Source organism: Panicum virgatum, chromosome 7N, assembly GCF_016808335.1.
Source record: "Panicum virgatum strain AP13 chromosome 7N, P.virgatum_v5, whole genome shotgun sequence".
Classification (NCBI taxonomy): domain Eukaryota; kingdom Viridiplantae; phylum Streptophyta; class Magnoliopsida; order Poales; family Poaceae; genus Panicum; species Panicum virgatum.
Window position 1 is genome coordinate 26311688 of NC_053151.1, and position 24910 is coordinate 26336597.

The following is a 24910-nucleotide window of genomic DNA, read 5'->3' on the forward strand; positions in this document are numbered from 1 at the left end:
GTTTCGGATCCATATGCAAGTCAAAATGGCTGTCTGAAACGTCATTTAAATATGACCGGAGGGAGTAGAATCCAACAATCTGTACGTTCCCTGCAAGCTAAAACAAACAGGGTCTAATTCTGGAGAAATTATCTCATTTGCTTCAGAGTGAAATGCTGGAAAGAATCAAGTTGGCCAGCTGCTGGTTCTCTTATGCCATTTATCTGCTACTAGCACTCTAGCAGCGTGACTGAACTCCCTTTTCCAGGCAACCATCACCCATCTCCCCCAACGTTGTAGGGGCCGGGCCTGATATCTGGACTCATATAGAGATAGAGGTGGAAGCAACAGGGCAAATAAAAAGGATTCCGGGACTAGATGCCCAAAGCAAACTTTATCAGTTCGGCGCCGCGCCGATTGGATGCAAAACGTACGTACTCCAGCTAATGATCGGAGAACGAAGAACACATCACATGCCGCGCACGCAGCCTAATCATCATCATCAGCTCCTTCCTTGTCGTATTAGTTGACATCGTCATATGCATGCACGTCCATCTTAGTATATAATAGAATCTTTAGCTTTGCGCCGACTTGGCCCGCTGGCCGCCTCCATGCATCGTCTGTCGTGAGTACTGAATCTATTCTCATTCTGTACGCTGGTTTCTCTAGCCATGTGGCACAATCATCATCTTCCATCATATATGGATGTTCTCTAATTGTTAAAATGTGTTTAAGAAGCCTAAGCCGCTGCAAAAAAGAAAACACTTCTATATATGTTTACTCAACACCCCAAATTCCCAAGTCACACATGCATGCATTTAGGGGCCAATTTCACAAAGACACGCTTTTAGTTCAGTTCATACAAAAAGGGGGAACTTTCACTAATACCACCGTTTGAGCAGCGATTTTTATGTGTATCACCAAGCCAGTTAATGGCATGTGAGGCGTGTGGGTCCTGCATGTTATTGACATAGGCGAGTGGTATAAATGCAAGGTGTACCTTGAATGGTGGTATAGATGAAAAACACTCCTATAAAAAGGGTACACTATCGGTTCATTTTTGTGGAATTTAATGGAAATGAAAGATTTTTAGTGGCGCAGATTCATAAAAAGTTTGGTTTATTTTGTGGTATTGAATGGAAATAAGGCATGTTTGGTAGTGCTTCGTATGATTCTGATTCTCTATGGGAGCTGATTCTCTGAGAAAAGTAATTCTGTGGTGGAAAGTGATTCACTTTGATTCTCTAGCATAAACACTTAAAACCAGGATGAAGAATCACTTCACAGAATCAAGAGAAGCTATTTTTCCCCAGCTCCCAGCCTCGTAGTTCATTTCACAGAATCGCTTAACAGAATCAGTAGAGAATCACTTCTCTCTTAAAAACTATTTGGCAGAGATTCAGCAAAGAATCAGCTTTGGAAGGTCAGCCAAACACACCCTTAGATAAGTAAGGTCTTAGTTGTCAATGAAGTGTTTCTACTTTCCTCAATATGAAAATGAGTAATTTGAATCAAATGCTGGACGCATCAAAATTCTACCAAAAACAATCCTTCACATCACCCAGTAGGCGACATGCAGCTGAAAATCCTGGCGGCAGTTTCATGCTTAATATGGGCCTATAATGGATATTCACCGTAACCTCTCTAATTCTTAAAATGGGCCACTTCAAGTCGGCCTTCTGGATCTACTCCTATAACGGGCCTAACATGGGCCTACTTCATACATTGGGTCTGTTCGCCCGTGCTTATCTCGTCACGAAAATATCTTCTACCCCGTGGGCCCGGAAGTATGGACCCACGGCCAGAGCGCCGTGGACAGCCTTGGTCACCGACTAGTGGGCCCCACACGTCAGCCCCACCCACCCTGCCCCATCTGATGCTCCTGCTCCGCCGCGTCTGCTTCCTCCTTCCGTCGCCCTCCCCTCGCGCGCCGCTCGCAAAACCTCTCCCGCTCCCCCTCCGCCCGCCCAGAACCCTAGCCCCGGCGGCGCGCCCGCTCGCTTCCATGGCCGCGCCGGCGGGTGGGACGGCGGCGACGAGCCGGGACGCGTTCCGCGCGGCGGTGACCAACACGCTGGAGCGGCGCCTCTTCTTCGTGCCCTCCTTCAAGATCTACGGCGGCGTCGCGGGGCTCTACGACTACGGGCCCCCCGGGTGCGCCGTCAAGGCCAACGTCCTCGCCTTCTGGCGCCAGGTACTGTACTACTGCCATACCTAGCTTAGCTAGCTCCCCCCACTACTTTAACTTGCTAGGAATTGGAGGTATAGGCGGCACCATTTTACCCATTTTGATTCTGGATTGAGGCCAAATAGGATGCGAGGAGGGCCGCTGGGTGCTGAATTTTTGTTCTGTTTGTTCTGGTCTCACCGAGAAAGGTCGTCTGGCCCTTTGTTTGCAAATAGTAAGGTTTATAGCGTAGCTCCGTTGGTGTGCCGTGTTGGAGTTTCAAGTCGACATGTGGTGTGCTGTGGTGTGGTATGCGCTGATTGCTGAAATTGGTTGCCTACCTTTTGATGAAAGGGAAAGGTGGTGCTCTGGCTTAACCTATGCTCCTTTCGTGAACTGTAGACCGTGGAAATTACTCTGGTTTTGGTAAGTTCGTGGATTAGTATAGCTAATTTGGTTTACTGGACGGTAGAAGATCAGGGAGCAGCTCACACTACTCAGTTCCCAGTTTCACTGTGTCGGGGCTTTGAAAATTTTCAAGGCTTACCTTGAATGCGCGGAGTTTTGAAACTATGCTCTGCAAATAATAGTTCGTAACAGTGATATATAAAAGAAATCTAGCATATGTGTTAATATTTGCAGGGCTGGTTGCCACCAGGTGGTACTGAGAAAGTGTATTTGTCAGAGTAATGAGCAAATAGTCCCAGAAAAATAGCTCTTTGGTGCAGCTAAGGAATGCATTATTAATTTTCTATGAATAACTTATACATTTGATAATGCTACAACAAAACTGCAGATTTAGGCCAATGTATCACAAAGCTACAGATCTAGAGGATAGCTGTGTGCTTGGGTAAATATGTGTTATATGTGCTTAAATCCTCTGAAGGATAACATGAAATTTTGTGACACAATTGATGCTAAATCTATTTGTTTTGTGATAAGCTGACCTAGATGAGTAAGTATGTTGTTTTGATAATTAATGCTGGACATCTATTTCTGTGATATGGTGGCATAAATATGTAGTTTTGCCAAAATGAATGTTATCTTGTGAAATTTACACAGTATTTGAATACCAGGCGCATTTAGGGGAAAGGCTCTTACTCTGAGTCACAACTTTTCAATTTGATTCATGGATGGTCAGGATGCTATGGGTAACAGCATTGTTGCAAAAATGTTTCCGTTACCATTTTTGTTGTAATAGGAAAAATGGGGTGGATATGATACATAAATCTTGACATGTGTTGAAGTATCCTTAATTTGAATATTTAAAATGTCTAGGCTAATATATATTGGGCATATCAGGCGAAGAGAGTACCTAAGTTTTGAATACATGAAAATTGTTGCAATGAGCGTTTTATTTTACTGGAATTTAGGTTTCTTTCACTTGATATGTCCCCGTGCCAACATGTATTAACTATATGTCTTCAGTACTTACTTTTGTGAATGCAGTATTATCATGTTGATCCTTACTTGCTATCTAATGTACACCTTTTTCAGCATTTTGTATTAGAGGAAGGGATGCTTGAGGTCGACTGCCCATGTGTGACACCAGAAGTTGTCTTGAAAGCCTCTGGTCATGTGGATAAATTTACAGACTTAATGGTTAAAGATGAAAAGACAGGCAACTGCTACCGTGCAGATCATTTGCTCAAGGATTTCTGTAAGGATAAGCTTGAGAAGGACCAGACATTGTCACCAGAGCAGGCAGAAGAATACAATAAAATTCTTGCTATCTTGGATGATCTCTCTGCTGAGCAATTGGGTGCTAAGATTAAGGAATATGGGATTGTTGCTCCTGACACTAAGAACCCGTTGTCAGATCCCTACCCCTTCAATCTCATGTTTCAGACTTCCATTGGACCATCAGGTTTGAGTCCAGGGTGAGACAATAACAGATGAATATATTCACATACCACTATGTTCAATCAAGTTTGAGCCTAACTGTTTCATTGAATTTGCAGGTATATGAGGCCAGAGACAGCGCAGGGTATCTTTGTGAACTTTAAAGACTTGTATTACTACAATGGCAACAAGCTACCTTTTGCTGCAGCTCAAATTGGCCAGGCCTTCAGGAATGAGGCATGATTTTCTGTTCATTACCTGTGCTAGTCGTCTTCTTATTGACATATTTGCTATCTAAAATGTGATGGGACACGTGAAAGGTTATCATTACTTGCATCACTCATGTAATGTACACTTAAGTCATCAGCTATTTAATAGGTATTCAGATTCAGCACAAAAGATATTATTTATAAACTTGCTTTTGAGGTAAACTGCACTAGTAAAGTGTGCACAAGTAGATTAATTAGTTGCAATTTTAGGGCTGTCCTTCCCAAAGTACATTGCAGACTGAAACAAACTTCTTCATTAGATATCTCCCCGCCAAGGCCTTCTGAGAGTCCGCGAGTTTACATTAGCTGAAATTGAGCACTTTGTGGATCCAGAGGACAAATCCCACCCAAAATTTGGTGATGTCTCTGATCTAGAGTTCTTGATGTTTCCAAGAGAAGATCAAATGGCAGGAAGGTCAGCCACAAGACTTAAACTCGGAAATGCTGTATCTGAGGTATTACATTCAGATACTTCAGTTACATGTTGTTATGGCACTATGTTATTATTGGTTCTGTTCTCTTATCTTGCAGTTGATGTCACATTAATTTATGCTACAACTTTTAGGGAACTGTGAACAATGAGACCCTTGGCTACTTTATCGGAAGGGTCTACCTTTTCTTGACACAACTTGGGATTGATAAAGATCGTCTACGCTTCCGACAGCATCTGCCAAATGAAATGGCTCACTATGCTGCTGATTGTTGGGATGCAGAGATTGAATGCTCTTATGGATGGATTGAGTGTGTTGGAATTGCTGATAGGTCTGCCTATGACTTGCGTGCACACTCGGTATGTATCAGTATTGTCACAACTGCTTGCACTGTTGGAAATGATCAAATGATTATTCATTATACACCATGCTTGATCATATCAAACTAAGAAGCGAGGAACACTGCATATCTTTTTTTAAGTCACCTTTAAATAGTGCATCTAGAAGGGCGGGCCTGGTGCAGCGGTAGAGCCTACCGTCTGTAACCGGAAGGTCCCGGGTTCGAGCCCCAGCCTCTGCACATTTGTGTGGGTAAGGCTTGGGGCTTAAAGACAACCCTTCCCCAGACCCCGCACAGTGCGGGAAGCCTACGGCACTGGGTACGCCCTTTTTGGGTACGCCCTTTAAATAGTGCATCTGCCACGTCTTATGGTCAAATAGCTAGTGTTATGAAAAGTTGGACCTTTTGTTTTACTGACTTCATTTACCCCCATTTGTTTGTCCTATACCAAAATAAATAAATAAATCGTTGATGCATTCAATTTTGAAGCTGCTCATAACATCATGATAGAAGTGCCCCTTTCTAATGTCATTATTGGACAAATCAACAGGATAAAAGTGGTGAGAAACTTGAAGCACATGAAAAGTTTGCAGAACCCAGAGAAGTGGAGGTGAGGTTACCCTTTCCTTTTATTGTTTGCAAATGCTTTCAGTCATTATTTTTCTCTAAAAAATGATTGTCATTATCCCAGCTGTGAAGCTGTAAGGTGTAAGGTTCCTGTCAGTTTTTAAAATTAATTGCTTTTCTAATAATAGTTTCATTTTGCCACATTCAGAAACTAGTTATAACCCCATCAAAGAAGGAGCTTGGCCTTGCATTCAAAGGGAACCAGAGGATGATTCTTGAAGCATTGGAAGTAAGTTTTGTTTACACATTGGCTTGTTATATTATGTTTTAACTGTGTGTCTTCATGCACTTTCTCTTCGTTCAGGCAATGGGTGAGACTGAAGCTTTGGAGATGAAAGCTGCATTGGAGTCCAAGGGGGAGGTTGAGTTCAAGGTGTGCACCCTTGGGAAGGATGTTACGATAAAGAAAAGCATGGTTTCAATTAATATTGAGAAGAAAAAAGAACACCAAAGGAAATTTACTCCTTCCGTCATTGAACCATCCTTTGGGATTGGGCGCATTATATACTGCCTTTTTGAGCACTGTTTCTACCTAAGGCCTGGCAAGGCAGAGGATGAGCAGTTAAATGTGTTTGGTTTCCCCCCTCTTGTTGCCCCAATAAAGTGCACAGTCTTTCCACTGGTGAAGCTTGAGAAATTTGAGGTTGTTGCCAAGAAAATCTCAAAGGCCTTGACAGCAGCAGGGATTTCACATATTATCGACATGACAGGTGCATGACCAAACTTCATGGACTTGTGCTTATTTTCTATTCAGCACTTATATCTGAGTTCTACTATTGTCTTTTTGTTATTTTTTTGCAACTTACTATACTTTTAAAGATGAGATAGATAAGAGCATCTCCAAGAGCCTAGCCAAATCTCACTCTCCATATTTCCATTTAGCCAAGATTCCCCCTCCATATTTAGGTAAACTCCAACAGACTAGCCAAATCACTCTTCATATTCATATCCATTCGTGGATACGGCGCCTCCTGTCCACTCCTCGCCGTGACGGCCGTCTCCGCAGGAGCCTTGCCGGAGAGATTTGTACGCGCTGTCCAAGCTCAAGTCCTCCCTACTCTCCCACAGCGCTCGCAACAGCACCTTGCTCGCCGACTAGGACACCTCGTCCTCCTCCGATCAATTGGATTGGATTGGATTCCCCAACAAACAACCAACAATTCAGTGCCTAAAGATCATCGCAAGGGTCTGAACTCCCTCATCATCCTGGTCACGTGGGAGGTCTGGAAGCACCGCAGTGCTTGTGTGTTCGAGGGTGCTCGACCAAGTGTTCAGTTGCTTCTCCAGTGTCTAGTGAGTGTGTTCTTTGGTGCATGGCAGGAGCATCCAAGCTCAAAGAGTTCCTCGATAGGTCACTGCCCCTGACACCTTAGGCCCTGGGGGTGTGGTCTTGGTTTGTTTCTTTTGTAAGAATCGACCTAGTGGTGTGAGTTGTACTGAGCACAGGGGTTGTCTAACCTCTGTACTCATTCCTTTCTTCTATCTTAAATGAAATGACACGCAGTCCTACAATGTTCGAGAAAAAAAAACAAGCAACAAGGGCAAGGCAACAAATTAAGTGATCTAAGCAAGCCCCCAACCAGACCCAGACCAGAATCGGAGGAGCTGGCGGCGTCTACTAAGCTGTAGGAGGAGCCGCTCGGCGACGACCCAGCAGCAGCAGATACCTAGGAGCAGCACAAGTTCCTGGTGCTCTGCCTGTACGAGGCACCTCAGCGGGGGAGGGGCGGTGGGTACGGGCAGCCCTGGCAGGGAGGGGCTGGGGCGGGGAGGGCGCGCTGGAGGAGGGGCCTAGGTAGGGGGCGCGGGGATGGAGCGGCGGACGGGGAGGGTGCACGGAAGGGAGATGGCGAGTGGGAGTCGCTCGGCAAAGATGGCTAGCGGAGGTAGGGGATACCGTGCCAGATAGAGAAGAGAGGAAGGAGAGACTGTTGGATCACTTTTTCCCAGTATTTTTCTATTTTTACCGATCCGAATGGATTTAGCTAGCCTCTTGGAGTTGCTCTAAGTAGTTTTACATGATTTGTCGACTGATTGTTAAAGTTTTAATGTCTCATAGAGGTTCAAATTTCCTCTTGGTATGCTTCGTGACTCAGTGTCCTGCTCTGCTTCCTTTTCAAAAATATTCCAATTGAATTAAATGGAGCATGTAAATATGTTCTTCCAGATATGTTATTATGGCATATTCCACACTGCACCTGATGATCTAAAATTGTAAATTCCCAATACTATTTTATGGTATCATGCTTTAGCCTTATTGGGCAGTGACAGACTGCAAGGCTGTTGATTTTCAGTCTGTCATGTCATCGTGGATATTTTGCTGCAGGTAACACAATAGGAAAACGCTACGCAAGGACGGACGAGCTCGGCGTGCCCCTGGCGATCACCGTTGACAACACCACAAGCGTGACGGTGCGTGACCGGGACAGCAAGGACCAGATCCGTGTGGAGGTGGACGAGGTGGCCTCGGTGGTGAAGGAGGTGACGGACGGGCAGAGCACCTGGGCCGACATCATGTGGAGGTACCCGGCGCACACTGCCTCGGTCGCCGAGGATGAGGAGGCCGAACCCTGAAGAGCACAGCCAAAACAATATCCAACGATCGTTGGCCCCTGATAGCATTTCCTGCTTAAAAGAAACAGAATGCGTTGTCGTGTAAGTCTACGGTAGCCTGATTCCTGCAAATTTCCACACTTTATTTGTGAATTGTGATGTTTGACCCGTAGATTCTGCTGTTCGTTTCATTTTTTTTTTCACCTTACGAACTGCAATGTTTGATGAATCTTTTGTCAGATTGCAATTTTCACAGTGGCGCACAATACGTGACTACATGTTAGTGCTGAGTTGCTTGTCGTAAGAGGTGGAATTTCAGACACTACGTCGGAGATTCTGTGGCCCACCTGTCATTGATGCAGCTCATTAAGCTGGCTAGCTGAAATGTTCAGGCCCAATAGAATATATCTAGGCCCACGTAACACAGTGGGCTGCAGGAATCTGGGTAGCGTAGCCCAGCACTCCCAATATTTTTCTCCGCCTCCCGTTTTTTTCCCATTCCTCTCTCTCTCTTCTCTCTCTCTCTCTCTCTCTCTCTGCGACCGGGCGGGGCGAACCCTAGCCGAGATTAGATTGGAGGCGAGCGCCACCATCGGCGGAGGACGACGACGACGACAAGATGCTGAGGGTTGCGGGGAGGAGGCTCTCGTCTTCCCTCTCCTGGCGCCCTGCCGCGGCCGCTGCCAGGAACCCGCTTGCCGGCGCTGGCGCCCCCGGCGGGGACGACGACTCCGCCCGCGGCCGGAGCCAGCCGCGGTTCTCCATCGAGTCCCCCTTCTTCGCCGCCGCCAGGGGTAAGCGCGTCGTGTGCCCTCCGCCTGCTTCATGTGTTTCCGTGTAGATTCGGCTCGGATTGGGATCGGGATCCGTCCCGCGAGTTCCAGAGGATCCCTTGATCTGATACGTGGGTAGATACTTTGCCGCGTGATGGGTGATGTTCTGGCCCCGATGATGGCGTTGTTCTGCTTACGAAGCATTATGTTTGTATTGTTAGGGCTCTTTGTCCTTCACTTGCTTGTTGTGATGTACAGCTTACTGCCAGTAGTTCTTACCTTGGATCGGCCTTGTCCGTGGTCTACATTCATAGTATTACTGTTGCAATCTGCGCCAATTTACCTGTCCGTTTGATAAATTTGTGCTCAACTTGTTTGGATGATTTTGTATTTCCATTCGAAGTAATGGAAATGGGGGCGGCCTCGATTCAAAAAATAAACTTGTTTGGATGATTTGTGTCCCTATTAGGGGCCATTTCTGCTGCCCCTAGAAGCATGAAGTATGTTCTCGTTTTTACAATGTTCTTATGTTGTTTGGAGCACCATTTCTCCACCTACTGTTACTGAGCATTGTTTGGACATAAATAATTGGACAACTCTAAGGGACCGACCATGTAGACATGCAATTTTACCTAACAAATTGGTGATGAGTTGTCTTGCTATGATGGCAATGTTGTGTAATGTGAGTATACAGGAGGGGGAGGAGCATTTTCTAGTAATATGTCAATACTCTTTGTAATCCCCTAGAATGCTTGAGCTAGGGCCGCATCTCCTTAAAAAAAAAAGGATGTACCCAGTGCCATAGGCTCCCGCACTGTGCGGGGTCTGGGGGAGGTTATTAGCGGGAGGTCTTTCCCACACATCGTGCAATGTGTAGAGGCCACCGCTTGAACCTGTGACCTCTCGGTTCACAGGCGGCAAGCACTACCACTTGTTTCTAGAGTTTCATCTGAGTTTCTACCATTATAGCTGCTTTATTCATGCTATCTTAGTCTACTTCTGTTGATGAGAAGCTTCTATTAATGTTGTGTGGCACTCATCTATCACCAATTGTTCAGTACCATATTGCATGTAGTTATTTAGTAATTTACTTCTGTCTGTGATGATAAACAAGAACAAGTTTGTATGTTTCTTTCGCTTACCTGTTGGCTGGTACCATGATAGTGACCACTTACATTTGATTATGCTTGGTAGATTCAAAAATATATACATGATGCATCTTGTTGTTAGTCTAAGGCCTGCATATGTGCTGATTTTTACTGTGATTAGTGTTGCTATGGATGAAAGCTCCATTAATAAAATACAAGGATTCATCTGCCTTATATTCTTGTAGACCTTCATGTTCTGGAGAATCTCTTGATCCACAAAACTAGGATGTAGGATACCCATAAGATGGCTGGTTTAGGTTCTTATGATTGCCATAGATTGACCTGAAAGCCTTCATATTTGTATCTTTGTGGTTGCTACATCATCTCTGACCTTTCTAGACATGTGTTTGTTTTCCTTCATCATCTGCACATATGGCTCTTTCATAATTTTTTTCATCTTCCGTAAATAAGTCTGTATTTCATCTGCTGCTATAGATTTTCCTATTTCCATAAGAAGTTGGATGATCTCCAAAGAATTAGTTTTGACAGTGGAGTCAGAAGAGATACGCAGAGCAATGATCTCCGCAAATGTTGTAAAGAACCTTATCAGTTCAGTTGTAAACAAGCGCTTTCTTGTGCTAGCGACAATTAGTATGTGCACCTTCAAATTTTATCTGTATGCCTCAATTTCTATTTGAATAATGTCTCTTACCTAGCCTGAATGATTGGTGTCACTATCTGGAGACTTTCTTCACTGTTGCATAAAGTACATTCCCTTGATTTTAGCTGGTTGATATGTTGTTTGGCGAGTTTGGGTACTATCATGACGATGCTGATAGTACTCATGGCAAATTGGCAAAGCATGTTGATATGCTTACATTTAATTTGAACATACAATTAGTGACCTACTCATGGAAAAAATAACTCTTCTCTGAACTTCTGAAGTAACATACCAACTTTACTTCACTGTCTTGTTTCTTTAATCTAGTTTTGCTGCTTGAGCGGCTCCCATTGTTTTTTGAATGTTCTAGAGACCTTATATAAGGCTTTGTTGTTGTTGTTGTTGTTGTTGCTAGAGACCTTATATATGTCTGGACTAATTTGCCTTGTCACCTTTGGTGATTTACTTCTGTCAATGTGTTCCAAAACTACAATTAGTTTATAGGTTTCTCTTGTACCTGTTGGCAAAGGCCAAAACAGTGGCCACTATTTACTGGCTAAAGAAATAGCTTATTATGCTTTGCTTGGTTTGAAAATATTCCTCATGTTTTCTCTTGTCTAAGACCTGCGTAGCATATGTGAATTTTATTAAAATCTAAAATTACTAGAGCAAAAGGAACAATGAAGCAACAGTGGTTCCTTCATGTTAGACCTCTATGGGACACTCATTATTCAATGTTGGCTAGTTCCATGAAATGCCTCTTAGGATGATCTTGTTCCTATCGTTGCCAATGCTGGTTTATCCTTGCTTGCGCTGGAGGTTGAATGCCCTACTATCATTTGCTAGTTCTTTACTTATAAAAAATTGATAGGTAACGTTAATAAACTTGTCCTGCAGGTTTCTCTTTCTCTTCAACTGAAACACTTGTACCAAGGAACCAAGATGCTGGTCTGGCTGACCTCCCAGCAACTGTGGCTGCTGTGAAGAACCCTAACCCAAAGGTGGTTTATGATGAGTACAACCATGAAAGATATCCTCCTGGAGATCCCAGCAAGCGCGCCTTTGCTTACTTTGTCCTGAGTGGTGGGAGGTTCATTTATGCGTCACTGCTGCGTCTCCTCATATTGAAGTTTGTCCTGAGCATGTCAGCAAGTAAGGATGTGCTTGCCCTCGCTTCACTTGAGGTGGACCTCTCCAGCATCGAACCAGGCACCACGGTGACTGTGAAGTGGCGTGGGAAGCCGGTCTTCATCAGGCGCCGGACTGAGGACGACATCAAGCTGGCCAACAGTGTGGACATCGCGTCCCTGCGCCACCCAGAGCAGGATGCGGAGCGCGTGAAGAACCCTGAGTGGCTGGTGGTCATTGGCGTCTGCACCCACCTGGGCTGCATCCCGCTCCCGAATGCTGGAGACTTTGGTGGCTGGTTCTGCCCATGCCATGGCTCCCACTATGACATATCTGGGAGGATCCGCAAGGGACCTGCGCCGTTCAACCTCGAGGTACCCACCTACAGTTTCTTGGAGGAGAACAAGCTGCTCATAGGCTAAGAGCTCGGAAAGTACCGCCTATTTTATCTACCTTAATCCGCAGAGGTGAATCCCTGCTGTGCTGTTATATTGTTTCTTCTTTTGTTGGGTTGGGTAAAATTTTTGTTTCGCGGGAGTCAGAGCCATGCCATAATGGTTGACTGTCATCCACCAAAGTGAATTTTTCAAGTAAAAATAATTTGCCACTGTTGTGCTACTGAAATGTAAGTTGGAAATGAATTGGGAACTTCATTTTTTCCAAGGTAATGTAGGGGGGATATTGGATGCATCTTTCTGGCACATCCTCATGTGATGGATAATTAGCAGTCTCCGTTAATTTTGCCATTTGTTTATCTGTTGTGAAGCTACATATTGAACTGGTGATGGTTGGGGGGGGGGGGGGGGGGGTCAAAATTGCATGCGTTCCACGATCGGCGGTCGAGCGATGCCATTGTGGATTGGCCGGTGGTGTTCTGCCGCTGGCTGTGAGCCTGTGATAAGGCTGTGTTGGTTGGTCCTACCTGACAGTGACTGAACCGCGTGCACGTCGTGGCCTGTTGCCATCACGGGCATAGCAGCAAGACCATGACAAGGACGACTACGCACAGCCAATGGCCCAATGTTCAGATGGCGTCTGCAAGGGACATGGTCACTCTTCTACAAAACATTCAAAAAATACCCCCCACAAATTACACTTATTTCATTATTTGTACGCTTTTCGATCGTTGGAATCTCATGGAGCTCACCTAGCTAAGCTCGCTAAGCTTTGGTATCAACTCGAGTAGACTCCGTTTTATACCCGAATTGAGCTCGAATCAAGGCCAGATCGTGCTTAGAAGCTCGGAAACATAGTCGATCGCGAGTTCTTCAACAGCCATTTTCTCCATCGTGGTTCACAAAAATCACGCATATTTTATACGGGAACATAAAGATGGCGGATCGATCCATATCCTGCCGCTGCTGGCTAAAGAGACTCAGGACGATGAGGCCAAGCAGTGGCCGGTGTTGAGTGGGCCAAGGGCTGCATGAATTACTAGGTCTGGGTACGACAAGACCTTCTACCTCCGCCTTGTGCTGCGGCGCCGACATCCAGAACCTCGCCGACCTCACAGGCATGGCGGCGGACATGCATGCGCGGCCGTGGTGGCGCCGCACGTGCACATCGGCGAACAGGCCGGCTGGGGTCGAGCGTGTGGCGGTGTAGCTGCGTCGTGCGGCGTCATGGATGTGTACTTTCCCTAGATAGGATCGAACCACTCGATCCAATAGTTCTTCTGGTTGCAATCCATTGACCCTAACTCCCTAAGCTATTTTATGGGTTGGAATTGGAGCCCATTAGAATCGCTTGTATGGATGGGTTCGGCGATCCCTTGGAGCAACCCGCACCACGCCCATCAGGCTGTTGAAATATGCGTGAACCGAAGGCAAAATATTTTCGAGGGATCCGAAGCCGGGAATACGTGGCAAAGTAGGATAGGATATGAGCTATCTGACAACGAAGAAAACTGGGTGAAAAACAAGGTACTCGAGCGAAGCGGCACATGGCAAACGGGATGATGAACAGGTCAAGTGTCACCCCGCGTCCAGCCCAACGGTCCAAGGGGAGGGAAGGCGTCAACAGTAGCGTCAGGGCCAAGCGTGTCCATTCCGAATCCTTCGAGTCCTCGTAAACAAACGGCAGCTCATCGAATTTTCACTATTTTCCTTAAAAAAATAGAATTTTCACTATCAAAATTTAAAATTCAAACATTTTTTTTAAAATAATAGTAGTACTCTTATCCCTTCCCTGACAGGAAAATATCGAGTTTCTAGCTCCGCCTGATAATACAGCGGATCGTTTTAAATAATGGTAGGTCTCTTTTTTCCCCGTTGATGCACACCCAATTTACTACTAATCTTTATAGATAAAGTTTTGAAAGACGGGTCACATGTTGCCTACAGCTGCATACATTTACTCTTTTTTCTTCTTGAATGGGTGCATTTACTTATTAACATGAAGATGATATGTGTTTGGGGAGCTTAAGTTGAGTGCTAAACTTTAGCACCTAGCACTCGTACATTTGTTAAAATTTTTAAATTTCGACTAAACTTTAGTCCATCCTATTAGCGTTCCTATTTACATACTAGTGCTAAAATTTGTACTTCAACCATTAGCACTCGGATTCAAATGGAGCTTAAGTAGACTTTCTCAACTGTGCCTTACTTTAAAAAAGTGCCCACATATTTTAGCATCCTATTCGTCGTATTTCATTCCTCGTCAAATTCTAAATATAAACAGGTCACTATTTGATAGTTGGGTGTTTTTCTCCTACTTCATAATACACTTGAACTTTTTGACCGGCTACTAGTTTTGTTATATATCTAGAACTCAGTGAAATAAATTTTAGCAGCTATAAAACATGTTGAAACGTTTTCACTGAAAATTGGTCGAATAAAGATGTTAACCGTTCAGGGATACGTGATTGCTAATTTACAGCGATTACCATCCTTGATTACTGTGGACTACTAGTTGGAGTGTGGACCCATTCTCTCTCCTCTCTCCTCTCTCTCTCCAAAAATTTTCAAAATTTCCAGTCACATCGAATTTTCAAACACATACATAAAATATTAAATGTAGTTGAAAAGATAATTAATTATATGGTTTAATTGTAAATGACGAGATGAATCTTTTAAGCCTAATTAGTTTATGATTGGATATTAATTATCAAATAACAACAAAAGTGCTATAGTTTTCGAATCCAAAAATTTTCACCAACTAAACGGGGCCTAACAAAATCTCTCCTTTGAGCTCCTCAATTCCTCTTCCTCCTCTTTGGTCCTGTTTAGTTCCCACCCCATAAACCCTGTAAATAAAAAAAACGTCACATCAAATGTTTCGACACATGCATGGAGTACTAAATGAAGTCTATTTACAAAACTTTTTGCATGGATGGACTGTAAATCGCGAGACGAATCTAATGAGCCTACTTAATCTATAATTTGCAACAGTGATGCTACAGTACCATCCACTAATTATTAATTAATCATGAATTAACTAGCATCATTAGATTCATCTCGCGATTTACAATCCATCTGTGAAAAAAAATATAAATAGACTTCATTTAGTACTCCAAATCAGTAAGATTCCATCGAAAAAATGTTTGAGTTCGATTTTTGCGTTCGAACTAAACACGGACTTTATCGAGTTCCCAAATCCAATCCCCTCGCGAAGCTCTCCCCCTTCGCCCCTAGAGGTCGAGACCGGCGCAGGCGTCCGGGATGGGATCAGGGACGGGGTGGCTCCCCGTGGCCCTCCTGCTGCTGGCCGCCTGCGTCCTCTCGCCGCGGGTCGCAGCAGCCGCCGCCGGGGAGGCCGAGCACGCCGTTCAGCAGCACAGCGAGCGCATCTCAGGTGCCCCCAACTTCTCCCCCCTTTCATCTCCAAACTTTGCCTATCCAAAGTTGATTCCTATTATGATTTAGGAACCTAGTTTGCTTGTTTTTCTCTCCCCCTTTTGCGCGTTGTTGTTCCCTTGGAATCCGAATCCCGCGTGGCCGTTGATTGTGGGTTGATAATTTCTTCGTCCCGCCTGGAGCTGGAGGTTCAATTTCTGAATATTTTTCGTGGGTGCTGTTGCTTAGAGTTGTGGACTAGGATGTCTTTGAGGGCTAATAAATCCGCGTGATTTCAGCCGAATTTCCTTCCCTTTTTTGCGCCTTTTGTGTTGGATTTCTCTTTTTGTTATATATCAAGCTCAAGTTTTCAGGTTCAAGTTCTGTCCTTTTCTCGTTGTGGATGGTACCGTCACCGTTTAGTTGTTAGCTGTAGGGTTGATTTCGGGTGCTCTCCTTGCCCATTTCGTCCACATATTCTTGCGTTTCTTAGTTCCTTGATAGGTAACATGAGAAAAAGAGCTTTTTATGCAGCTTTGTATACTGTGTTAAGTTGGCTGAAATGGTATGGAATCAAAGAGGAGCCTAACTCAATAACATGAATTGGTTCAAACATAATAAATGGCTATTTCATCTTAGCTTTCAAATCAAGTAGAGAATGCTCAACATGTTATTGGGCTTCGAAACCAATTTTGGGTGGAAATATCCACATTCATGTTTCTCTGCTGCACTTTTTCTGCATCATATATGTTATGTGAGTTCCTGGCATGTCTGTACTTACATGACAACAATGGAACTGTAGGGAGTGCTGGTGATGTGTTAGAAGATAATCCTGTGGGGAGGTTGAAGGTTTTCATTTATGACTTGCCGAGGAAGTACAACAAGAAGATGGTCACCAAGGATCCACGGTGCCTCAATCACATGTTTGCTGCAGAAATTTTCATGCATCGTTCTTGCTCTCAAGTGCTGTGCGGACTCTAAATCCCAAGGAGGCGGACTGGTTCTATAACGCCAGTTTATACTACTTGTGATTTAACTAATGCTGGACTGCCCTTGCCATTTAAGTCACCACGGGTGATGAGGAGTGCAATCCAGTATATTTCAAACAAATGGCCCTTCTGGAACAGAACTGATGGAGCAGATCACTTCTTTGTTGTTCCGCATGATTTTGCAGCATGCTTCCACTACCAGGTGATTACCATGCTCGTCATGGTTTCCATTATGTATATTTTTTTCTTTTAATGCCTTAACTACCTTTTTTCTCAGAAGATGCATGGGTAACAATTGTATTGATGTTTGCAGGAAGAAAAGGCTATTGAGCGTGGAATTCTTCCATTGCTGCGACGTGCTACTTTGGTTCAAACTTTTGGACAGGAGAATCATGTCTGTCTGAAGGAGGGTTCTATCATTATTCCACCCTATGCTCCTCCACAGAAAATGCAAGCTCATCTGATTTCCCCCGACACTCCACGCTCAATCTTTGTTTACTTCCGGGGACTTTTCTATGATACGGGGAATGACCCTGAGGGCGGGTACTATGCAAGGTAGCAATCACTTTGAGGTTTTAACATATTTGAATCCTATTTTAATGTTTGAGCACTTTATTCACTTCCATAATATTGTTGTACAGAGGTGCACGAGCTTCTCTGTGGGAGAATTTCAAGAGCAACCCTCTATTTGATATTTCCACAGATCATCCTGCCACTTACTATGAAGACATGCAGCGTGCTGTCTTCTGCCTGTGCCCATTGGGCTGGGCACCATGGAGCCCTAGATTGGTTGAGGCTGTGGTCTTTGGCTGCATTCCAGTCATCATAGCTGATGATATTGTGCTACCATTTGCGGATGCAATTCCATGGGAGGAAATTGGTGTCTTTGTCGAGGAGAAGGATGTTCCGAAGTTAGACACAATCCTCACATCAATGCCAATCGATGACATTTTAAGAAAGCAAAGGTTACTGGCAAATCCATCAATGAAGCAGGCCATGTTGTTCCCACAGCCAGCCCAACCAAGGGATGCATTCCACCAAATCTTGAACGGTCTTGCTCGCAAGCTGCCACACCCCGAGGGAACATACTTACAACCTGGCGATAAGCATCTCAACTGGACTGCTGGACCTGTGGGAGATCTGAAGCCCTGGTAGCGAAGAGCAATCTTCTTCTCAGATAAGCTTTGCCATGGAAACCCCATAGGAGTAGTCTATACTTCATGAAGTGTGATGTACTAATCGAAATGTTGTGCTTTAGGTGCAAAATACACCTTGGCCTTGTCTAGTCCTTATGAACATCATGTAACTTATTATCTTTCGATGGAAATGAAATTGTGTTTTTCTTGCTATCAAAAGTGCATTTTAGATTGGTTATTTATGCTGATAAGTTTTTGCTACAGCTGTATTGTTGCCCTGTCTATTGCAGAATGGGTAGCAACTAGCAAGAAGAAGAATGCAGCACTCATAATATGGCCAGTCACAAATCTGTGAGTAACATTAGATAGACAGCATAGTTACATTTTTCTTTTTGTTTTGTCCAGATATTGTTAATCATTGACTCTGTACTTTACTGACACATCCAAGCTACTTGCAGATGCAGGCCAGGCGACTAATTTGTCGTTTGTGCAGCCTGTCCAGTGATGCCACCGTACTCCTTTCTTACTCAGTCTGATCATCCAAGTCGAGCTGCTTGAGCAGCTCACCGCAGACGGGCAGCGGCACGTCCTTGAAGTAGCCGAGCGGGTTGGCGAGGCGCACGCTGTCGCAGATGCCGACGTTCCTGGTGAGCAGGACACTGGCACGGTCCCTGAGCTCCTGGACCTGGTCGCAGTCCTCACGCGGGCTCTGGACGAGGACGACCTCGCAGATGTCCTCCTCGTGGCTGTCCTTGAGCTCGATCTTGTAGGTGCCGGTCTCGTCGGTCACGCCATCGATGGCGCGCTCGATGTTGCCGGTGCCGAAGTGCTTGCACTCCAGCCTAACCTTGGCGCCTGCAATCAAGAACCCAGGTGAGCCAATGCTTTGGAGTTTGGACATGCAGGGTCAGCGAAAAGATTGCATCCAGAGATTGAGAGATGCCACATTACCCTTCATGTACTCGGTGACATTGGTTTCGAACCCGGCGCGGCAGGTGTCGCAGTAGACGCGGCCCTGGATGACGTAGTCGGGAGCGTTGGTGGCGATGGCAGCCACGGCAAACAAGAGGATGACAGTGGCGACCGCAGGAAGGATGCGGAGCGAGGCCATGGCCGCCGGATTAATGTTTCCTCTCCCCTGGATGCTGGAGAAAAGGGGTGGGAGCCTTTTATTTGGTGGGAAAGGGGAGAGGAGGGTAGTGAAACTAGCCTGGTTTTTGCAATGGGGCGGTGGCGTCCTTTTTATAACCTGGGAGGCCGGAAGGTTTGGCTGGATGACCGTGGAAGTAGGAAATAGCTGGAGGCTGGAGCAGCTGTCCTGATTCTGGCCGTGTTTTGCGCAGTTGGGAGGCAAAACATGGTGAAAACTCTGGCGATTTTGGTTGAGTTTCTCTGCGGTCCACAGAAGTTGAACAAGTTCTAACGTGTTAGACATCAAACATCTCCCATCGAGCATTGCCATTCGCATCCATGTTCCCACAAAATGTGAGTGAAATAATCTTTTTTGGAAAGCAATTTGAATGAACTTATCTTTTCGAAAAGAAAATGTGAATGGACAAATGCTGTTTCATGTCCCTTCTAGTGCACGCATCAGGAGTGCAAGAATAAATCTTCATGTTCGGCATTTCTGCATTCCAGGTGATGCATGGTCCCGAAAGCATTTCTTGATCCATCAACTGTGGAATCAAGTTTTGGCAAACAACATGAGCATCAAGAAGATGCAACACGCTTCCTGAATTGAGCATCAGGAGCAACTCACATTTCCAGATTATTGCTCTTTATTCCTAGAGTAAAATACACCAGCGGTCATCAGACTTGTCTTATGGTGTTATTTAGGTACCTAAACTTTTACAGTGCGCACTTAGGTCCTTAATGTTGCTATGAGTGTTATTTGAGGTTCAAATCACCCTATCGGCTAGTAATACATACGTGACTCTCTAGTGTGCAGCTTGACTGCTTGAGATGTCCTCATACTCAACTCTGAGTTTAGGTTCATTGCTAATTGCTAATTAAATAATTTTCATGTTTAGATTTCAGTCATGAAGCACGTATCCTGACAACTACACCGCCAAATATATTTATAATATTCATGGGTTTATTTAAGATATGGTCTCAACTCACAACATTTCATAATTGTTCATGAACAAACCTGTGATATTGAAAAGCGGGACAGCAAATCTGGTCAAGAACATTGTAGGGTCCTCTGAGATATAGACAACTTGAAGAGGTGAAAACAAACCACAAAAGTTTTGCTGCTCTTTTACATTATGAAGGAAAACTCTCGCAGTTTCACCCTCATCTCCGCTCGGCATGGAATCAGAAACTATGAATACCAGATGCACAATGAAGTTGATTTGTTGGGCATTGCTGAAAGTGACCTGAGACACTCTGTTCTGCATATAAAGTGAACACAGTAAAACCTCGACAACCGAGGTTATAGTGTTTGCTTTGATCTGACGGGGACATGACAAGACAAGATTGAGAAGGAAACAATGAGAGACCACATATGCAACAAAAAGGGCAACATACATAATTTTATTAGCCTACGAATCAAGATGTGGATGTGAATGCTTCTGATCCAAATACATAATCAATCACAATCAGGGTTCAGTTTATTGGATCCAGGAAAGTCTGCCCCCAGGATTGTTACAGATTCCATAGTACTGCTAAAAGATAGGATTGTTTCCCACTTTAGGTTTGCACGTAAATTTAATCAAACTCTAAACAATATGTTCTTTCTGCAAGTAGAAGGGCTTAAATTTGATTTCTTTTAAAAAAATGCTTAGGCTTGTTAAGATTCTCCTAGTCCACACCTGGATAGAATTATTGGTGGTAAACATCCAGTTACTGCCGCGAACCTAAGACCATTACTGCATCGAGAACTGGAATAAGCCATCAGAGATGGCCTTGAGGGATGTTTAGGCCGTGCGAAAATATAAAAGATTGGACTTCTATTTCCTTAACTTGCATTCTGATCTCAGTTTGAAGGATATAAAGAGTCTGAACCAACTGCAATTGTCCAATTATTGCCAATTTCCCATCAAGTTGTGTCCCATGCTGAATGCAACATCTTCACCTAAGCACTCAAATATCATAGTTGAATTTGCGTGCGTTGTGAGTGTCTGAGTTGTACTATATAATCTCAAAAACTACAAGATCAGGCGCCAAGGTCAGGCTGGAGTGCTCATAATCTCAAAGCACTTTCGTTTATTGCAAAACTATGTGCACTTTCTCGTTTATTGCAAAGAGAAAGTTGTCATATATAGACATATAGTCTTCGTTCTTTATAGATTACAGTTGATGCGTTGGACGCGTCAAAAGACATGCATCAAGTAATCCTACTGCAGGTACGCCGTGGAAATCGTGACAGCTAGCCCGGCCGCAACAAGGCCGCCGATCGATGCACGCACGGCACGGAGTGGTCGTTGGGTCACGTTGTTCACTCGGCTGCTGGCGGCGTGAGCGATGCGGGGACCCAGGCGCCGGCTGCCGCAGGCCGCAGCCGGCGAGGCAGCCGATGTCGCCCTGGACGCAGGCCGCGGCGCAGACGGGCGCCTCGTCGGCGCGCGCGCCCGCGCACCGCGTGGCGCAGCCCATCGCCTCCGTCACGCACCGCATCGTGCAGTCCAGGATCCTCCGGCTGGCGCGCGCGGCGTCCGGGTCGGGCTCACCTGCCGCGGTGGCGTCGTCGGCCCCGGCGCCGGTGACGGCGGCTATGGCGACGACGAGGAGAAGGAGAAGGGAGGCGAGCGCGACGGCGGTGGCCGCGGCACGGGTAGAGGCCATGGTTTTTCTGGCCGTGTAACTAACCAGCTGCGATGGGGGCTGTGGAGTGGAGGAGGGAGTGAACAGTGAAGGTCAGTAGAGGTGTTTGTATAGGGTAAGCATGACTGGTCGCATGGCATACGAGATGGATGGATGCAGGGCGGCACGAGGAACGCGTGGAAAGAAGGCGTCGCAGCCGGCCCAGCTGCTGGTCGCTGCTACGATCGTCGGCCGACGACCAGCCGCCGCGCCCCAGCGAGCCGCTTCATTCGTCGCGTTCGTTCTCGGGAGCGGCGGCGCGGCATCTCGATTCTCGGTCGCCGCATGGACGACGGATAGAACGACGTGTTTATTTCGGAATTATTTCCCTTTCCACATTCTTCCTTTGCATGAGCTGTTTTCACATTATTTTTCAAGACATCAAGAGAAGCTACATGTAAAACAATTATGTAACATCACAAAAATAGTAATCAGATGTACACCGATAAGATATTTGGAACGAAAGTATACAATTGCGAATAGCAATGATATAGGTCACTTAGCAATGACATAGGTCCGAAGTGTGATAATTGTAGTGGTATATATCCAATTAATTTCTAGAATTGAATTACGCATATTTTATATACGCTAGGCGGATCAACATGGACCAGTCCCACTTTTACTCTTAGGGCATGGTGCGCCACTCCTGCTATTCACGACCGCCACAATGAGCCGCCTCACGCAAGAGCCGTTCGAGCACCAGGCGGCAGTCCCCCTTGGCGGCGCAGACGGACACCTCCGCGACGGCCGCGCCGCCGCCGCCCCCTCCCCCTCCTCCGCCCCCTCCGGCGATGCACTTGTTGTAGCACTGGATCGTCGTCATGATGTACCCGACCAGCTGCGTGGAGCACGTCATGAAGCAGTCCATGGGTCCTCCGACGGCGCCGCGCGCGGCGTCCGGCCGATCAGCAGGCTCTCCCACGCCGCCGCCCCTGACCGCGGTGGCTAGGAGGAGGAGGACGAGGGAGGCGAGCAGCACGGTGCCAGCGCACCTCGTGGCGCCGGCATGGGAGCTGGGAGCGGCCATGGCTAGCTAGCTGTTGATTGAGCGAAAAGGGCAAAGGTTTGTGTAATATATAGGCGGCCTAGACTAGAGCCTAGACGGGATGGGACATGGTATGGCTTGTTGGGCTGGTTTGATGTCGGAAGCGCGCCCATACGACATGAATGCTCTGGTGGCAGGGTGGCACGACGAACGTGTGCAGAAGAGTGTAAAGGCCAAAGGGAGAAGTATATAATTAATAAATTGATTGATTTTGAACACAAAAACAAAACAGTTGAGATGGCCGAGTTAGTCTGAGGCGCCAGATTAAGGTTCTGGTCCGAAAGGGCGTGGCTTCAAATCCCACTCTCAACAAGCTTTTTTTTGCCTTTAATTTTAAATCTTCATCTTCTTTATGGTTTACTACAATTTTTGCCTCTGTAGATAACATTTCCCTTTTTTATACTAGCACGTTTTTCAGCATATAAACATCGGATTTTGTTAATTATTTTGCTTCACAAAAAGGAAAATACTTTTATGTAACAACACTTTTAATTTGTGTATTTTATTCACATATCGATTCGTGACAAGCTCATAAAAAACATCCAGATGCTCATCACACGGTAGTATCAAAAAGTTCTGCAATGGTAAAAACCTTGCCTAGCAAAGCAATCTGGATGTAAAAGGGAGGTTATCATATGATTTTTTAAAAGGGAGAGGTGGTGTAGTGGTTGGGTGTTCCTCCATATCGAAAGTTCACAGGTTCAAATCATATGATTTTTTTATACTACCGTGGAAGTATAAAAAGTAAAAAAGGTTTGCATATAATTATTAAAAAAAATTATATGATCACCTCTCCGTTGGAGAATAAAATGTTCAGAGAGGTGATCATATGATTTTCTTATTAATCATATGCAAATTGTTTGGGACAAATGTTCGTGTGGTAGGATTAGGGTTGTACGACGGGCTCAAAACTCATAAGCTGGCTCGGCTCGATGGTTTTTTTAATGAGCCAAGTAGTCATTTTTCTGTTTCATTAATGAGCTGGCTCGAGAGTTGCTCACAAGCTAATCGAGTCAGAGGGGCTAAGGGACTCGGCCTTTGATGTACTGTTCATCTAAAGTTTTAAGCTAAAACTATTGTATTTACTGTTAGTTCCTGTTCTATAATTTTGTCATCGTGTCATTGAAGTCTAATATTTAGAACAGATATAATTAGAAAATTGTTGATCGGTTGTGGCCATGCTCGATGCACGGTGAATTTTGGAAGTTTGGAACTTTATATTGCTATATTTTTGAATTTCACCCATATCGAGCTGGTATCCCAAATTTACATCTAGTCCACGAGTCTAATGAACTAGCTCGAGCTATTAACGAACCGAGTTGAGCTGCTATTTTTGCTCGCTTTTGTTAATGACAGCAGAGCTGGCTTGATGTCCAACCCTAGGTAGGATACATGTTTGGCGGAAGAACATAGAAATTTCACTAGGGGTATGAATGGTGCGCTAGACGTCCCAACAACACAATTAGTTCAATCAATAAAATAATATTTCACATATATGAGAAAACTAGTACTCCCTCCTTTTAAAATTGTAGGTTGTTTTGAAAATCCAGATACATAGATATTGATATATATTTAGACGTAGCATACATCTAGATGCACTAGATTTGCCAAACGACTCCCGCTAGCTTTTTTTATAGAAAGTACCCGCTAGTTTTCAATTAACACTGCTAAGCTAAAATGTTGGAAGATGCGAGTAGCCTTTTTAAGCTTGAGGCTCAACCTCAGGAGCTTTACCGTGCTAAAGCTCCTCAGGTAATATCATAAGAGATAATATCGTAGTTAGGGATGCAAGTTATATATTTGGATCATTGAATCGATCTAGAAAATTGATAAAATGAACTAAAATTGTATTTTGCGTAAATAATTTGAGTTGGAGAAATAATCTAGAGTTGCATGCCATCATAATTAATTATATAACTAAAAATACTTAATTAATTAGCTAACTAAAAATACTATTAGGTACCCACTTGTAGGGGTGGAATCGAGCCGAGCCTCGACTTTTTTCGAAATCAATATATTCGTATTTATTATAGTCTCCCGCGTTGTTTGATATGCAACTTCAAATCGAGCATAACGAGCCGAGCCGAGCCGAGCCTGCCAAAATTGACTTTTGTTCCAAATCAACTAATCTTTATTTTAAAAAAAGAACGAACGTAATCGGAGCAATTTTGAAACAAGCCACCGAGCCAACTTAACGAGCCTTTTTTCCAGCCCTACCCACTTGCATCCCTACCACTTGCATCCTCGCTGCAAAAAGACTGTTAGACCCATGAGCCTCTTGTAATTGAGCCCAACCTCTGTAATT

The 24910-nt window shown here is 44.8% G+C and overlaps 3 protein-coding genes and 1 pseudogene across 4 annotated transcripts; 3 read left to right on the forward strand and 1 right to left on the reverse strand.

Moving 5' to 3' along the window:
• The first annotated feature begins 1781 nt into the window (after positions 1-1781).
• LOC120681647 (glycine--tRNA ligase, mitochondrial 1-like) lies at positions 1782-8455 on the forward strand. Its single transcript, XM_039963236.1, has 9 exons — positions 1782-2173; positions 3644-4026; positions 4108-4225; positions 4518-4712; positions 4823-5047; positions 5579-5638; positions 5804-5884; positions 5960-6365; positions 7982-8455. Exons 1-9 carry the CDS (start codon positions 1856-1858, stop codon positions 8227-8229), a joined length of 2034 nt encoding a protein of 677 aa, XP_039819170.1. The 5' UTR covers positions 1782-1855; the 3' UTR covers positions 8230-8455.
• A 191-nt stretch (positions 8456-8646) lies between these two features.
• On the forward strand, positions 8647-12548 carry LOC120681648 (cytochrome b-c1 complex subunit Rieske, mitochondrial-like). The gene is made up of 2 exons (XM_039963237.1): positions 8647-9002; positions 11628-12548. Exons 1-2 carry the CDS (start codon positions 8828-8830, stop codon positions 12278-12280), a joined length of 828 nt encoding a protein of 275 aa, XP_039819171.1. The 5' UTR covers positions 8647-8827; the 3' UTR covers positions 12281-12548.
• A 2907-nt stretch (positions 12549-15455) lies between these two features.
• Positions 15456-17975, forward strand: LOC120681649 (annotated as a pseudogene). Its single transcript, XR_005677989.1, has 4 exons — positions 15456-15650; positions 16434-16822; positions 16934-17175; positions 17262-17975. The product of XR_005677989.1 is annotated as a probable glucuronosyltransferase Os04g0398600 (transcript).
• Positions 17976-18090: 115 nt separating this feature from the next.
• Positions 18091-19164, reverse strand: LOC120681650 (pollen-specific protein C13-like). The gene is made up of 2 exons (XM_039963238.1): positions 18708-19164; positions 18091-18611 (listed from the first exon to the last, which is right to left on the reverse strand). The coding sequence occupies exons 1-2, from the start codon at positions 18865-18867 to the stop codon at positions 18280-18282; spliced, it is 492 nt and encodes a 163-aa protein (XP_039819172.1). The 5' UTR covers positions 18868-19164; the 3' UTR covers positions 18091-18279.
• Between the last annotated feature and the right edge of the window lie 5746 nt (positions 19165-24910).

What these genes read in the sequence shown, in the direction of transcription:
- LOC120681647 (XM_039963236.1), top strand. Translation starts at nt 1,856, where the DNA reads ATGCTCCTGCTCCGCCGCGTCTGCTTCCTCCTTCCGTCGCCCTCCCCT. An exon ending in TCGGAAATGCTGTATCTGAG is followed by an intron (nt 4,713 to 4,822) that starts GTATTACATTCA and finishes TACAACTTTTAG; the next exon opens with GGAACTGTGAACAATGAGAC. An exon ending in ACATATTATCGACATGACAG is followed by an intron (nt 6,366 to 7,981) that starts GTGCATGACCAA and finishes ATTTTGCTGCAG; the next exon opens with GTAACACAATAGGAAAACGC.
- LOC120681648 (XM_039963237.1), top strand. Translation starts at nt 8,828, where the DNA reads ATGCTGAGGGTTGCGGGGAGGAGGCTCTCGTCTTCCCTCTCCTGGCGC. An exon ending in CTTCTTCGCCGCCGCCAGGG is followed by an intron (nt 9,003 to 11,627) that starts GTAAGCGCGTCG and finishes CTTGTCCTGCAG; the next exon opens with GTTTCTCTTTCTCTTCAACT.
- LOC120681650 (XM_039963238.1), bottom strand. Translation starts at nt 18,867, where the DNA reads ATGGCCTCGCTCCGCATCCTTCCTGCGGTCGCCACTGTCATCCTCTTG. An exon ending in TGTCACCGAGTACATGAAGG is followed by an intron (nt 18,612 to 18,707) that starts GTAATGTGGCAT and finishes TCTTGATTGCAG; the next exon opens with GCGCCAAGGTTAGGCTGGAG.